We start from the raw sequence: 16787 nt of genomic DNA on the forward strand, positions 1-16787 counted from the left end.
GATGTCCGACGATCTTGAGAATAAAATCAAGTCTGTGTGGGATGCCATGGAAGCCATTCCCAACGGAGAGGTGTTGTATGGAGCTGATTGGTTTAGGGAGGCTCTAAAGGCAACAATCAATGTGTATCGCCTCTATCATTGCTGCACGGAGCTCAATATGCGGACCTTACTCATCTGGAATGAGAAGGGACAATTCGCTTTCTCTTGCTGGAAGAAGAGTGGGCTCATCACAGAGGAGGATGAGGAGGAAATGACGTAGCAACTAGGGAACGTGGTGAATCTTCTTTTGCCACTCGAAGGCAACACATCTACTCCTAAAACCGGGCCTTCCGAAAGATGAATGCTTCTTGACTATGTAATGCAAGTGCAATAAAATGTAACTTTCTATTATTAATGGATGTTCTTGTTTTAAGTACCCTTGTCTCTGTTGTTTTTGAAACAATTTTTTTAGCTCGCATATCTTTGTCTATGTCTCAACCTCCCTAATGCCTCTCTCACTGAAACTCAAGGACTTCCAGAAAATCTGCCCAATCCTTTTGATCTGCTTGGACATAGCAACAGATGTAATCTTCGATGCCTTGATTGATCCGCTCAGTCTGCCCATCTGATTGGGGGTGATAGGCTGACGAGAATCTGAGTTGTGTGCCTAGGAGCTTGAACACATGCCTAGGGCATAGAGGTCAACAAACATGTACAGCAGTAGTCTAGGATGCATTAGTTTCAGCACAGTTATGCTTCAATTTCAGCAAAGTAACGATGCAGTATGCAACAATTATGCGATGTATGCACTATGTGGTCAGATGCTTTTCAGTCTTGACGAGGATGTCACGTTCCTTAAGGGGGGGGAGAATGTTGGGATCCTCCTGAGAGGGAGTTTTTTCACGGCGCACCAGCGGTCCCTCCTTGCCCCTAGCGCCCCCATATGGGTTGTCCCTCATGCGGGCCGGCGGTCCACGTTCCCATTCTAACCTAACACCCGCTAACCTAACTCCCCATCGTGGACGGTGCTTGAGGGGGACGAGGCCCTGTTTGGTGAATTGCCCCTCTCCGCGGCCATGCTCCCCGCGGGCCAACACATGACGACCCGTGGACCCGTCGCTCCTGTGAACGCAACACGACTCCGGGAGTCCCCGAAAGGCTTTTTGGCAAGTGAGAGCCCCGCTTGGGCCGTGGCCGGGTCCCCAAGGGTCCCGTGGTCCAAATCGACCCGGGACGCGCCTGCGGGGCCGTTTCGGCATTTTGCACAGTTTTTGGAACCGCAGCTCCTTGACGGGACCGACGGTGATTCCTTGAGAGGGATTTCTACCTCAAGGCCATGGGGCTTGGGCGGTATGCCTGAGCGCCCCGAATTAAAGGACTTATATGGGAGTAGTACTCCACTCTTGGTGAACCATGCGCATCCTGCCGGGTAGCTAAGAGGGGGCCGGTTGTTCAATCGGAGCCGGGGTGGCAATCCTCACGTCCATAAAACCATCTACCCATACTAGGTTGGAGTTAGGTTAACCCAGTCTTCAGAGGCGCCAGAGGGGCCTCCGTCCCTTTTTGTAATCAACATTTTGAATCAATACAAAGCGCCCGTCACGGGCTTGTTTCTACAAAATCTTGTCTCGCGCGTCCCTTTGAAATACTTGCTCAACTTGTTGTGAAGTCGGCTAACTTGTGTTCAGGTGAAGGATCGGCGAACGTGCGCGGCCCCTAAGTTCCATTTAAAACTCTCTCACTCTCTCTCTCGCTCTTTCTCTCTCACTATATCTTTGCTTAACTCTATATTGAACCCTCTCTCCCTCCCCTCCCGTTCGTCCTCCCTATCACCCTCTCCCTCCCCCTCTTTCCCTACCTCTCCAGAACTTGCTATCCATCATCCTCTCCCTCTCCCTCTCTCTCTCTCTCTCTCTCTCTCTCTCTCTCTCTCTCTCTCTCTCTCTCTCTCTCTCTCTCTCTCTCTCTCTACCCCACACTATATCTCCCATGCACATCCAATTGAGAGAGCGCTAGCGCTCACTCACGTAGGTGCTCAAGAGAGAAGATGAGGGGGAGAGAGAGAGAGAGAGAGAGAGAGAGAGAGAGAGAGGGAGAGAGAGGGAGGGAGATGGAACTAACGTTAGGAGTGATGATCGCCTTCAACACGGATATTTTTTATTTAAAAACAATCACTGACACCCCTTTATATAGGCTTCAAGCTCGAGCTATATCTCTTTTACCCTCATTACCATCCACTTAAACAAGACCTCTGCATCCACCTCTCACCCTCCAACCCTCTCTCCCTCCCTCTCTCTCCCTTGCTCACCCATGACTGACTGAACCTACGAGGGAGGGAGAGAGGGTTGGAGGGTGAGTGGTGGATCTATGAGGTGGGAAATCAAGCTGACAAGCGTTCGATTTTACCAATTGAACAAAATCAAAGAATTGTACAACAATCCTTTCCTCTATACCTAATTACTTCTCTCTCCCCCCCCCTATTCCTCACACTCTATCTATTGTTACATCAAACTCAATGAGCGTTAGCGCTCGGCCAAATTGATGCGCAAGACAGAGAGTGAGGGAGGGAGGGAGAGAGAGAGATATAGGAGAGTAGGTGATGGTACCTGCAGAGCCTTAGTATTCTCCTCTACTGAAAGGTCTTCTTTGCTAACAAATAGTTTACCAATACCTATTTATATAGGCTCTCTTAAAAGCATACATGCTTTTGATTTTTTTAAAGCTTCATAGATTGCTTTTAGATTAGCTTTTCTGTAGCAATCTCTCATGCGTTGTATCCTAGCGAGCACTAGCGCTCATCGGAGGATGCAGCATGAGAGGATAGAGATGATGCATCATAAGAAAGCATTGAATTATCTTTAAGAAAAAAAATTTAATTGCCACGCATGAGTGCTAGCGCTTGTTGGATGCTAGAAAGCATGCTAGAAAACGGTGAATTATCCTTTTAAAAAAAAATATTATTGCCATGCTTGAGCGCTAGCACTCGTTAGATGCTAGAAAAAATGCTAGAAAGCGCCATGCCTGAGCTCTAGTGCTCGTTGGATGCTAGATAAAACATGTCAAACTTCAAGGTAAGAGCACTGTGTGTGTGTGTGAGAGAGAGAGAGAGAGAGAGAGAGAGAGAGAGAGAGAGAGAGAGAGAGAGAGAGAGAGAGAGAGAAAGAGAGAGAGAGGGTGAGAGGGAAGGAGAGATAGAGTGAGAGAAATAAGAGGGCGATAAAGATGAATTGAGAGAGAAGTGGAGAGAGAGAGAGAGAGAGAGAGAGAGAGAGAGAGAGAGAGAGAGAGAGAGAGAGAGAGAGAGAGAGAGAGAGAGAGAGAGAGAGAGAGAGAGAGAGAGAGGGAAAGGAAAGGAGAGATAGACATAGAGAAATAAGAGGGAGAGAGGGAGAGAGAAATAAGGGGGAGAGATAAATAAGAGGGAGAGAGGGATAGATTATACTTACTGAGAAGGGAAAAATGTGATTTCAAAAGCGATTACAATCAACTCATATAATGGGTCTCTTAATTTGAATTTGGTGATATCTAGACCAAAGTTTAATCTTTGGCTTGCCACTTCATACTTTCTTCTTTATTGTGTCCTAATCACAGCCACAAGAATCCTACCTTAGATGATTGGTCTTTAATATCACTTTATGAAGACCTCAATGCTCAATGCATGGCCCAAAAATATCCATATTTCTTCTTTAGAAGAAGAAAAAATTTCCCCAAGTAAAAGTGCTAAATAGTACGAATCCTTTCCCAACAATCCGGAAATGGAACACTTCATTGCTTCTGTTGTGGTAATAGTCCAATTCTGCTTTGAGATTGTCCATGCATTGTATACTACGTGCTCGCTGAATACAACTGAACCCGGTTGTTCATCCACATTGGAAGGCATAATCACCCTGTCACAAAGGGAGTTTTGCGATTGGCAATACAAAGGATGAGAGAATTGGTGTCTCGTATGGTGTCTGAAACATCAGTAAACAGGACCAAGGCATTTGTAGTTGAATCTAGCAAAGCAGATGGTAATGGGGGCGGCGGTTTGAGAAAATGGAGAGGAGCTAAATAGAAAAGAGCTACTCTCTATACTAGAGGAGATGCGGCCATTGATCCATACACAAAGGTATTGATTTATTTATTTGGCTGCCAAACAAATCTGGTCCTTTTTGGAGGCTGATCTCCATGATTGTTAAACTCAGATTCAAACACTAGATGAGAGAAGCAACTATCTCACAGATTGGTATTGGTGCCGAGTCTCAATTGCTATGTCTAAAAAACAGTTGTGGCTACAGGTTTTTCCATAGTATTCTTTTTTTGGGACAATCCATAGATTATAACAAACGATGTCATGTATTCAAAATGTCAATTAATGGCCCGGGTTCTGATGTCAAGCTTGTTAGTATAATGCAACAAGATGGATGTGGAGACTTGTGAAAAAGCTGGGTTTGCTTCCATCACATGCGTAGAGTTGTGGGATGGACAACAATGGCAACACATGTTTATGATTTTGCATAAGGCCTACTCGCATGGCGTCCTAATTTTTCTGTGTTTGTTTGTAGCTTTCATTGATCTTCAAACTTTACAGGATTTAAGAAGGAAGAAGACACACAAACACATATCATGTTTTGGGAAATGTTGAATTCGGTGCTGTTGGAAAGCGAATACCGACCAATTGATTTTTGAGGGTTCATGGCAGATGAAACTGGTGAAAATTGGAAAGCTATCCAAACTATGTTCAATGGAGGACCTGACAATGTTATGGAAGGAAGAGAACGGTCATGCTTGTTTCATTGGGAGCAAAGCTTGCACATTCATACCATGCAATATGTGCATAAAAATTTCTAGGATGAGCAAAAGCGTATGTGTGAATTATGGCATTGTGCAAGGAGCGAGGAGGAGGCAACAAGCTTGTATAGGACTATTTGCGCTTGGTGGGCTTTTGGAAAAGTGTCCGACTGCAACTTGTCGCAAATGGATTGTTGGCTCAGTTTGGTGGCACGTGCGCTACCCTTGCTAAAGAAAGCACTTCGTTACACTGCAATGATTTCTTTTAATGAAGATCTATGTTGCTTCAATGAAATCCCTTAATTACGATATGTTGCAGGAAGTGGATGATATGTCATACGTTCCGACTACAAATCCTCCATGTGTGATCCACACATGGAGGATTTGTAACACAATCACCCAGTTCCCTGCAAGAGTCCCCAACACTTGGCCAGTGGAAAGGGGAACAAACTTGAATGCTTTAGAGTTATTGGAATTGCAGACAAGAGGCTTCACAGTCAAGAAAATTGCAGTTAAGGAAACTGAGAGTGTCAATTCAAGCCTCGAAGAGAATTGAATCGGCCGTAACCATGGAGGCTCAGATTTTTCAACACACAAGGCAAAGATGCATGAAAAATCCATGGTGGAGACATCTTCTTCGCAAGTCCGAGGAGACAGGTATGAAGTTCATGTTGCCAGTAGCCTAATGTGTACATGTGAAGACTTTGCCGAACGAGTGGCACAAATAAAACCATCTATGGCCTGCAAGCATATTTACTACATCTTCCTTCGCTATTTCGGCTTGGATTTGAACCACAATATGTTTATCCATCAGAGCAAGTTGACAAATGAGGATTTGTTGCATGTGTTCAACTGCCGTTGTATGACATAGAATATATTTTTCATAAATTATTTTGTTCGGATTTTATGATGTGCATATAATTTGTATGGCACGAACTGTAACTGCTGACTTAATATTGTAATTCTTTTTGTGGAAATTCATGGTTTGAGGAGATGAATTCTGTCTTACTATGAGTCCGACATGTGCATGGTGTACTTTATGTATAGTGGATGATATATGCTGAGTAAACATTGTTCTGCTAGATGAATGTCATGGTACAATAGGGTGACCTGTAGCTGTCAAATTAGCTTATGGTGCAAGTGTCAGTTGTCGACTTGCAACATAGAATTTAGTTTTAATTAAATTATTTTAATCGGTTTCATGGTGCACATACAAATTTGATAGATGCTGAATAAAAAATGTTCTTTTGTTTGGCAAATGTCACAGTCTAATAAGGTGGCATTTATCTTCCAGTCTTAAGTTATTACGAATAACATGCTAGTTTTAAAGTTTGAAAAATAAAAATAAAACTCCCTCTAAAAATCTCCCTCCTACCACAATGTTGAGAGCTTTTGCAGTGCCCACACTACCCTAGTAGAAGTGTTACAAAAAGCTTCCTCAAAAGCTCTCTCCATCCCTATTCTCCTTTGTCCTATTCTTTGTTCCTTCTTGGTGTGTACCACTTTTAGTGTACTTGGATCTTAATCACCATGGAATCATGTGCTAGTGTGCACGTCTGCCGCACGTGTCAATGCAAGGGACTTGCCATACACTGTGTGTGAGCCACAAATGGCTGCAAGCACACAACCAGATTAATCTAGCAAGCTCAAGAGAGCAAGGGTGTGTCACTCACCACCCTATGCTCGCCTTCGTGGAGGATTCCTTGCCACGAAGAAGAGGGAGCTACCGTCGTGCCGTGCTCAACCGCCTCACTGTCGTCGTGCCTTCGTAATGCTCGATTGCACACACTCTCTCTCTCTCTCTCACGCATACACACACACACACACACACACACACACACAAGGAGATGAAGAAGAAGATGGAGATGGAGCAAGAGCACTCTTCAATTGCACAAATGAGAAAATGAGGTATTTTAGGTTTAGATTGACTTTTATATGAGCTCACCCATTCACACTTGGGCGCCCATTCTTAGCCAACTTACCCTTCAATGTTGCAGTTAGAGTGCACCTCTCATCGGCGATCACTCTTACCCTTTTCCTATTGGACCGACAAGCCCGGCCCATGACTCAAAATAATATAATGTCTGTGGATGTGCCGATGCCTATTTGCCAAGGTTAGCACCAAGCGATAGGTGGCGTTGGGCAGTCCCGAAGCCTCATATTCGCGTGGTGTTGACTTCACTGTCGCATGTCATGTCTTCGTCACCCAGGTAAACACCAAGCGATAGGTGGCGTTGGGAAGTCCCCAAGCCTCCTATTCGCCCAACATTGACTCAACTACCTCTTGCAATGACTTTAACACCAAGGTCAACACCAAGCGATAGGGAGCGTTGGGCAATCCCCAAGCTTCCTATTCGCCCAGTGCTGACTCCACTGTTTGATTTGTCGGTGAACATGCCCCCCTTCTTGATGTAGATACCGTCCTCAAAATCTATTGTGTTGAAGCTCGTTCATCAAGGTGGAAGAGCATTTGAGATGAATGTCCTTAGCCTTCTTCAGTCACTGCAAAATCAAACAACATTGGCACAGTAATTGCATTCTCATATACAATTAAAAAGCAGATGCAGTTGCAGGTAGTAAAATTGATTGGTAACAAAATTTTAAACCATTTGTCAGTAATAAACATTAAATTGTAATATAATCAAGCGCATAAAAAGTTGTAAAGGTAAAAAATTAAGCAAGTCCGGGGTCGCTAATTTAACGGTCGAAAGGCACTAGAGATCGACTATTAATACCATGGGCAAGCTTCTCAATTTTTTCTGGTCAATTAAGTTGTTTAATCGCGAGAGCCAAGTATTTCATGTCCGAGGGCTGACTAGAGGCTACACCTAGAAGACCTTGTAGTTAAGCTACGATAAAAGGAATTGCTCATGAAATAATCGCCTGATTTATTTCCTTTTCGTTGACCCGCCAAAGTCTTTTCACATTGATTCAATTTGATGTGTGTGCTTATTTTGTATGCCTTGGGTTTTTTTGCTTTTCAAGGAAAAGCGCCCACACTGGGAACCTCTAGGGCTCTAGTACCATAGGCGATACATGTGGGTGAAGTACCGGATCAAGCTGAGATTTCTCTTCCAGCTTAAGATTTTACATTGTGGCACTTGGATTTTTTTGTTTTGTTTGATCGTTTCTTTAATTTTGTAACTTTGGGGGGTCATATAACACTGTTACCCTCCCCAGGCTCATGACACTAGTAAACTCCCTTTATAATACTTAAGCTAAAGGTCAATAGGGACTAAGTCCACTAGAAAGCCCTAGTACATTGCACACAATGCTGCCTAAATCGGATTAAGAACCTAAGTAACCATTGATTATTACGAAGGCATTCCCCATGGTATTAAGAGAAGATCTCTAACGCCTAGCTTGGTCAAACTAGCTTAGTCGGGACTGCTTGATTTTTAAACCTAGACAAGTGATTATGACAAAAAATCACATTGAATTTAATGCTTGATACTAAGCAAATGCGATGAAATTCATGCTACCAATCACAATTAAAGTAGACAAACATGGATGCAAAAAATATAAGGGGCAATGCTAATGGACAAGAAACACCTGTTTGTGTTGATGATCGCGCCTGATTTGAAGAGTGAACGAGAGAAATATTCCATGAAGGTCCAAATCCTAACAACAGAAACACGTTCCTGTACACACGAGGGAACACAAAGAATACCTCTAGGAGGCACATCAATGGGAAAAAAGAGCTTTGCTAATCACTAAGCTCTAAAACAGAAACACTCCTATCGTACTAATCCTACCTACCCTCCATCACTCGAGTGATGAGGATCAAAGGTGTTTGATGACATAGGTTTTTGTTTCAGTGTACCAGATGTGAATGTGTAGGTCTGGGTCAATGTTTTGACTTTTATTGTGCATATGCGTTTGCTAATTGCTCTTGCTCTTTACTATTTTTTTTTGGTGAGTATAAAGCTTTATATATACATTCCCTAAGATTGGGAGATTGAGAGCTCAGGGAGGAAGGTTGAGAGGGGAGTAAGTGAATGATGAATGTCAGCAAACACTCCCCCCTTCCTTGGGTAGATCATACCTTTTGGAATGATGTCGTCACTTTTTGAAACCAATTGTTCCAAGTTGTTATGGATGAAGGCTTTAACCAATAGTTTTCAACCGCCCTATGTGTTTCATCTATTTGCAATGGTGGTAAGGTACTCTCCCATGATTTTATTTGCAACGTTGTTGTAGGTGGTGAACTTACAACAGGAGGTGCAAACTCTTGCTTGTTTGTATGGATATGTACAATGGTAGGTGGAGGTTGTGTCAAAGCTTCTATTTCCGTATAGGAACTACATAAAGAGCAAGAAACTTCATTTGACTTCCCTGTTCCTGAGCTAGGTGGAACAAATCTTTCTTTCTTCGGTACCCAAACTAGCTCTGGAGTTGGTGTGTAGCATACCGTGATTTTTTCCTTTCATTTTTTGGAACTACAGGATTGGGCTCACATGGGTCAGGTGACAGGTAAGAGCACAATTTACAGTTTGGCACCCAGATTTGATCATTTCCTTCATAGTAGCCTTGGGCTTCCAATAGTTTTTTAGGAATCCAACGCAACGTTCTTTACATTTCTTGGGGCGAGTGGGACGTCTCTTACCTGGCTCCTGTCTTTTAGCACTAGCTATGGTCGCTAAAGAAGCTTTAGGAACCCACTTGTATGTTTTCTTTGTTATATTAGGATGGGTCATGTGTGTCTCAAGCTTTATTTCAACTACAACAGTTGAAGCTCTAGAGAGTTGGGCTATGGGGACATATGGTTCAACCTCCTGGACATGCAATGTTTTTTATTTTATTTTCTTAAGAGGCAATATCTCAGGGACTATGGCTTGAGTGGCAGGGCTAAGAGTTGGTTTCTGCGTTGTGACACCCCCAGTCCCCCAATCAATAGTGCATTTGGTGGCTATCATCCACGTGCGTCCTAGGTTTATATTACCCTTCATAGTTCCAGCAGGCATGACCAAAAAGTCTTGAGCTACAACCCCATTGTCATAACTGACCGAAGTGTGTCAGATTCCAAAAACCACAGTTTTTTTTTTGTTGACACCCTTGACTTTCAAATATCACCCTTTTGCCAGATTCCAAAAACCACCCTTTTTTCTTGTTGATATTTTCAAATAGAGGTGGCTTTCCTAACTGACACCACACTCCATATGACAACAAATTATACTTAGCACCCGTGTCCACTAAGGCGTTATATAGAACATTTCCATAGGTGCTATTTAACTCAATAGGGTATCATAGAGGTGTGTCAGAGTCCAACCAATCATCCTCTGTTTCAACGTGGAATGCATGTGTAACTCCAAGGTTAGCCTCTACGGTAGATTTCTTTTCGTTTATTCTAGCACGCACATTTGTTCAATATCGTCATCTCTTATATGACCTTCTTTTCTTGCCGAGATTACGATTTTAGGTTATGTTTGAATCAGACCCGCTTGATATGTCTTCGCTTGTACCTTCTTCACTCTCGGATAAATCACCATAGGCTGTTGTACTAGGTCTTGAGTGTTTAGTTTCTTGACGTGATTCATTGGTCATTTCCTCTAGCCCTGAATCAATCTCTCTCTGAGATTCCGTTTCTAAGGTGTGTTGGTCAGAATCCCCTGAGGTATCATCAGTTTCACTCTTAGGTAGGTCTGTCTCTCTTTTATCGTCAGAGGTTATATGCGCTACACCTAACATGTTTACTGGTACGATTTGTGGGATCTCCTCCCCCTCATTTACATCGTTAGCTCCGTGTTCGGAGCGAGTGGATCTACTAAAGATTTCCTTCAAGTGGCTAAGCACGCTCGGCCCGGACCACGGGTCCATGGCATGCATGTCTTGGCTTGAGCTATCAGGATTAGGCATTGGGTAACCCTCCATGATGTCGTAGTCAGAGAAGAGTCACTGGACGCAATATGCGGGTCCTGAGTGGTACTACCTTGGGTCCCTGCAGAGGGCCCGGAACCTAAGGTAGGTGGGTATTGAGAACTCGCGTAAGTCGAAGTGCTCGCTAGTTGCTCGGTCTCTAGCACACGACCAGAGCGCAGATGCATGTGCCTTTGGCACCCTACAAACGTCGACGAATAACTTCGAAGGTTAACCGCTTGATTTTTTGGGCGTTTTGCACCTTGTTTTCACTCGTTTTTTGATGTTTTTATGTTTTTTAATGATCGATTTTTGGATTAGAGCGTGTGATAGCTCCAAACGAGGTCTTGGTGTGCTTTATAGCACAACGTTCGGTTACTCGAAGCTCCGTTGGTCCTCAAAAAGGTCGATTTTTACTTACGCGTGAGGCTAAAATAAGTAATTTTAAAGGGTGACTGAGGCCTGAGCCTGAGCGTAAGCTTGGGCTTGGGTGTGGGGAATATTTCCGATCCTGGTCCTACCTTTAATGTTTTTTTGTTTTGGATAAGGTCGTCGCGGCCGCGCTGCGCGCGCGAGTACACACACACCTAACCTACCTACTTCCAACTAACACAGCTACTGTTACACACTAACACAATACTACAACAACTCATTAGCTAACAGATCTACTTACTGTACCTTAAAAAACTAACATTATAGCTCTACTACCTTAATTCTAACACCTTATGAACAGAAAAAACACAGAAAACACAGTACCTTACAACACCTTATTAATAAAAACAGTACACTCAAAATCCTTCTCAACAAACCACACACCTTCCTTCTCTACCTTTCCTACATTTAAAATTGCACCACAAAGCAACATAGAGTGCTATTCGAGCTTAATGTAGAGCATTTCCCCGGCAACGGCGCCAAAAATGTGCGCGTCTGTCGCACGTGTCAATGCAAGGGACTTGCCGTACACTGTGTGCGAGCCAAAAATGGCTACAAGCACACAACCAGATTAATTTAGCAAGCTCAAGAGAGCAAGGGTGTGTCACTCACTGCCCTACGCTCGCCTTAGTGGAGGATTCCTCGCTGCGAAGAAGAGGGAGCTACCGCCGTGCCACGCTCAACCGCCTCGCCGTCGTCGCGCCTTCGTAATGCTCGATCGCACACACACATATGAGCTCACCCATTCACACTTGGGCGCCCATTCTTAGCCAACTAACCCTTCAATGTTCCAGTTAGAGTGCACCTCTCATCGACGATCACTCTTACCCTTTTTCTATTGGACCGACAAGCCCGACCCATGACTCAAAACAATGTAATGTCCGTGGATGTGCCGACGCCTATTTGCCAAGGTCAGTACCAAGCGATAGGTGGCGTTGGGCAGTCCCCAAGTCTCATATTCGCCCGGTGTTGACTTCACTATCACATGTCATGTCTTCGTCACCCAGGTCAACACCAATAGGTGGCGTTGGGCAGTCCCCAAGCCTCCTATTCGCCTAGTATTGACTCAACTACCTCTTGCAATGACTTTAACACCAAGGTCAACACCAAGCGATAGGGAGCGTTGGCAATCCCCAAGCTTTCTATTCGCCCAGTGCTGACTCCACTGTTTGACTTGTCGGTGAACAGCTAGTCATGTGCTTAGTTCTGAGTGCACTAAAAGACAAGAGATGTGTATATGTGTTCAAATCAGTTCCATGTGCATGAAATATGAGCTCTTTATCTTTTGAGGTCGAATCCACCTTTTTAGAGGTGATTTAGGGGTGTTCTTGGGCCCTTATGTATTTGTACTACTTTGTTTAGGTTTATTTGAAGGTGCTATCATATAGAGTTTCATCTAATTCAATAATCAAGCTTTACTTTACTTTTACTCTCTCTCTCTCTCTCTCTCTTCATAAGTTGCTAAAGTGTGTATTTAAATCTCTAATCCTTACTATGCTCAAGCGATGAATGCTACTATGGTCTACCCACCAGCTACCTCTCTGACAACGTCTCGTGGCCATGTGTAACTTTTTGCTTAGACATCAGCCAATTCAGCGTGACCTTCTTGTGTCCATCCCATCGACAAAGTCTGCACTTGAGGAAGAGTGCTAAAAGGTAAGTGATTGGGCGTGAGGAATGGTGCTACAAGGGAAGTAGTGTACGGAAAAAGTGTGCCTCAACTTAGCCTTGAGTCGGTTGAAAAACCAAATCAGTCAGTTGAAGAGAGGGCTTGGAAAATTTAAGAAAATAGAGTTAAATTGTAAATTGTGCAAAATTTTCTATTCTAAGGAGAATTTTGTATGTTTGTGAAGTTCAGCCGAAGTTCTTGTTCACGAGGCAACGTGAGCCCGGATGAATGTGACCTCTGATGCGGACGATCGCCGTTCGCACTTGCGTACGCAGGGCGAGCGATCCGGAGGTACTGACCTGGAATCTCATTATGGGAGCCTCGGTGCAGAGTGGGCAGAGTCACGAAGCTCTGCAAATGTTCAATGACATGCAGAACCAAGGCTTTCTTCCAGACCGGGTAACCCTCGTTACCATCATTTCTGCTTGTGCGAAGTGTCCCTCTCTGCGCCATGGAAAATGCATACATGCCATCTTCCCATTCACCCTTTACTACCCAGATGTCACCATTGGTACAGCCCTCCTCTCCATGTATGGCAAATGTGGTAGCATCCAGCATACTTTACATGCTTTCGACTTGATGCCCATCAAGAACGCAGTCACCTATAATGCTGTCATTTCCTCCTGTGTTCATGTGGGTGATATCAAGCAAGCTTGCAGGTTCCTTCACCTCATGCAATCTGAGGATCTTCCTCCCAGTAGGATCAATTTTCTTACCATTCTCAAGGAATGCAGCGGCAAGCTGGACCTAAAAGAAGGCAGGTGGCTTCATGATTGGATCGTAAGACATGGTCTCTTTTCCGATCTTGCTTTAGCAACCTTGCTTGTCATTATGTATGGTGAGTGTAATTGCCTTGAGGATGCCAAGAGGATTTTTGACATGCTCCCAACGAGGGATGTTGTATTATGGAGCTCCATGATGGTACTCGTCTCGCGTCTAAAGAGTGGGGCACAGGCACAACAAATGTTTGAACAGATGAAACAAGAGTGTGTTATGCCGGACATTGTGATGTATACTAGTGTCATTGATGCTAGCGCTGTTGAGGGAACTATTTATGAAGGTAGGAGAGTGCATGCTTGCATTTTGCAAATGGGCTCAAGCCTAAATGTTGTTGCCTCAACTTCCATGATCAACATGTATGGCAAGTGTGGTGACATTCACTCTGCAGTGGATGTTTTTGATGCCATAACTCAACCAAATGTTGTTTCTTGGAATTCTATGCTTGGAATGTATGCACATGTAGGGGATTTTAGGAATTCTTTACAATTATTTAACAACATGCAACAAGAAGGAGCCATGCCTAACCATGTGACTTTCACGATCATTCTTGATTCTTGTGCAAACATTACGGCACTGAAGGAAGGGAAGCAACTTCACGTAGTTTTAATAAACTATGGGCTTGATGGTGATGTCAATGCTCAAACTGCTCTAGTGAACATGTATGGGAAGTGTGGCAGCTTGAAAACAGCATATGAAATGTTCGATGAAATGGCAGAGCGAAATGTGGTTACATGGACGGCCATTATTTCTGCTTTTGCTCTACATGGACATTGCCTGGAAGCGATGCGACTTTTTAATCAAATGCAAGACGAGAAAGTCAAAGCAGACACTATTACATTCCTAAGCATCCTTTCTGCATGTAAATATGGGGGGTTCATTGATGAAGCATACCAATGGCTGAATGTTATGGTGCAAGAGCATGGCTTGAGTCCAGCTGAGAGGCATTATGATTGTATGGTTGACTTCCTTGGTAGAACAGGGCGGCTTGATGATGCAGAAGAGTTGATCAACAGAGCTCCCCATGTGCCTACTGCTGTGACATGGACTGCTTTGCTTGGATCTTGTAGAAACGAGGTTGATGTTGAACGAGGAGAGCGTGCTGCTATTTCTATGCTCAAAACAGATCCTGAAGAGTCCGCCTCTTATACTTCCCTGTCTAATGTATACTTTGCAGCAGGCAGGAATGAGGATGGAGCAAGGCTAATGCAGCAAATGAAGGAAGTTGGTAGGAATAACACATCGACATGTGTTTTGGTGAACTAAAGCCGTGTACAGTGACTGAGCAGTCAATATCCAAGGCCTCCTAAGCAGTTACCATTCAATCGCTCCAAAAGACGAGGAAATTGGCAGGTGATCTATTATTTCACTCTCTTCTCGGTAAGTTATATTATAATTTCTTCTAATTTCATTATGTCACTGTCTTTGTTCAGGTTCAATTCTCATTTTCCCTTGTGTATATTACAGCGATCATTTCTGTATCCAGCTCTTTCTAACAACATCAAATCTTAAACACAGCAACAGACAGGCAGGTATACACTCCTTGGTTATGTTGTGTATTGTATTTGTCAATTGCATATCAACAGTTGTTAGGGCAGTCAGCTTACTTTTCCAAATCTCAAAAGAAGAATTGGCCTTATGTGTTGATAATGTACAAGAAAGGATCCCCCATCTCATCAAACTTTTTTGAAGGGCTGTTTCGTCATCACACATTTTTGCTTTAGCGTGTGTGTGCCCGTGCGTGTGTAGGTGACATGCATGCCACATGGAGTCGCAGTTTGGGGGGGGGGGGGGGGGGGGGGGGGGGGGGGGGGGTACAGTGGATTATATTATGGCACCTCGGGAGGCTATACATCTCATTAACTGTTTCACCATCCCACCCATCCTCATCTTAGCTGACCCTGCCTACCTCTCTCTTTCTTTCATCGAAGCCACCATCTCCCATGCACCTGCTGAACCTACTCCACACTCTTATCATTTGCTTCACATGAGAACTAGCCCCTATATACTCAGTAGAGGTTCACGAGGGCCTTTGTCGGCTCGACCCATCCACACCATTGTTCACACTCACCTCCCAGATATACTCTTCACAATGGACCTACGCCCCCCCCCCCCCCCCCCCCCCCCCCCCCCCCCCCCCCCCCCCCCCCCCCCAACCTCTTCTTCTCTCTCTTCTCTGCTGTCCTGTTTTGTCTCCAAGGTCTTTTGCTTTGTCTTGAGCTTGACTGTCCTTTCTTCTTTCTCGAGCATTTCTTGTTTGATATACTCTAGCAAATGAAGGAGAGGTTCTATGAAAGCCTTGAATTTTTCCTTTACATCCCCTAAAAGTTGTGAGTGTGCACATTTATCAAAGATTGGGCTTAAGTGTTTAGTCGAGATCTGTTTCTATTTCCAACCTAGGGGTGTCCCTTCAATCTTGTCCCATCTTAAAAGGGCAACTCATCTTCACCAGAGCTGAAGGTGTTAGCACATGAATTCTCTGAATGCCCCACCTGTCAAGCATCTCATTGATCTTTTTCTGAGCAAGATATGCGGTATTTCTCCTAATTTTAGTTTGTTTGCTTTGCATTGTTTTGGAGAAATTTGTGTATCACTGAAGAAAGCCATCTATCAACAAGGTTGTGTCAATGGAGTTCGAGGCATGCAAGGGGCCTTAAAAGGTGCGATTGACTGCTGCATTCCAAAGGCATTTCACATGTCAGGAAAATTGGTTGGTGATGCCAATACTATACAACATGAAGCTGGCAGCAAGAGTGAAGGCATGCATTGGAACTTCAAAAGTGTCATACATACTGAAGCTATGCAAGGAGGAGGTGCTGCCTGTGCTAGCGCTGGTGTTGCAGGTTTGCAGATTGAAAAAATTTGCTTGTCACTTCATTTACACTTTGCCCTATGTGGCAGTGTGGTGCAAGCATACATATAAAATAGAGCCATTGATATTTTTACATCCCTTGGTACACATACATACAATCCTCGGTAAATGGGATGTCATGATATGTTCAAACTGTGAAAAATGTTTGCGTATCCTTTGCTTTACTGATAGCAAGCTGATTGGTATTTATGATTTTGAATTTCTGTAGTGTTTAATAGATTTCCTGCATTGGATCTATTGACCTGACAAGTGATCTATCATGGCTGGTTATGCTGAATGGGCCACTAAGCCACTGTTTCCAATTCTTCTGGTGAGCTATTGTGAAGGCATGCTCAAGCATACTACCCTAGACTTACGTTAGTGCATGATATTCTATAGAAGAGGTTTGCGAGTCCTTTGCTTAGTCTGGCAACACACCAATGGACATGTATG

The 16787-nt window shown here is 43.9% G+C and overlaps 1 protein-coding gene across 4 annotated transcripts; it reads left to right on the top strand.

The window, feature by feature from the left end:
• Positions 1–12890: 12890 nt before the first annotated feature.
• LOC147459349 (putative pentatricopeptide repeat-containing protein At3g47840) lies at positions 12891–16547 on the top strand. Of its 4 annotated transcripts, XM_086510645.1 has the most exons (4): positions 12891–14711; positions 14798–14836; positions 14917–15015; positions 16063–16547. In XM_086510645.1, the coding sequence occupies exons 1-4, from the start codon at positions 12947–12949 to the stop codon at positions 16404–16406; spliced, it is 2247 nt and encodes a 748-aa protein (XP_086366771.1). In that variant the 5' UTR covers positions 12891–12946; the 3' UTR covers positions 16407–16547. The 4 variants fall into 4 exon arrangements, 1 of the variants encoding a protein (XP_086366771.1); XR_015187856.1 differs by having other exon boundaries at positions 12891–14863; positions 14951–15015; positions 16063–16135; XR_015187858.1 differs by having other exon boundaries at positions 12891–14836; positions 14951–15015; positions 16063–16079.
• The last annotated feature ends 240 nt before the right edge of the window (positions 16548–16787 follow it).

This window comes from Adiantum capillus-veneris, chromosome 4, assembly GCF_014529385.1.
Source record: "Adiantum capillus-veneris isolate H3 chromosome 4, ASM1452938v2, whole genome shotgun sequence".
In the NCBI taxonomy this organism is placed as follows: domain Eukaryota; kingdom Viridiplantae; phylum Streptophyta; class Polypodiopsida; order Polypodiales; family Pteridaceae; genus Adiantum; species Adiantum capillus-veneris.

Coding starts and splice junctions, on each gene's coding strand:
- LOC147459349 (XM_086510645.1), top strand. CDS start 12,947: ATGCGGACGATCGCCGTTCGCACTTGCGTACGCAGGGCGAGCGATCCG. Junction 14,712..14,797: donor GCAGCAAATGAAGGAAGTTG/GTAGGAATAACA, acceptor CCTCCTAAGCAG/TTACCATTCAATCGCTCCAA. Junction 15,016..16,062: donor ACACAGCAACAGACAGGCAG/GTATACACTCCT, acceptor ATTGTTTTGGAG/AAATTTGTGTATCACTGAAG.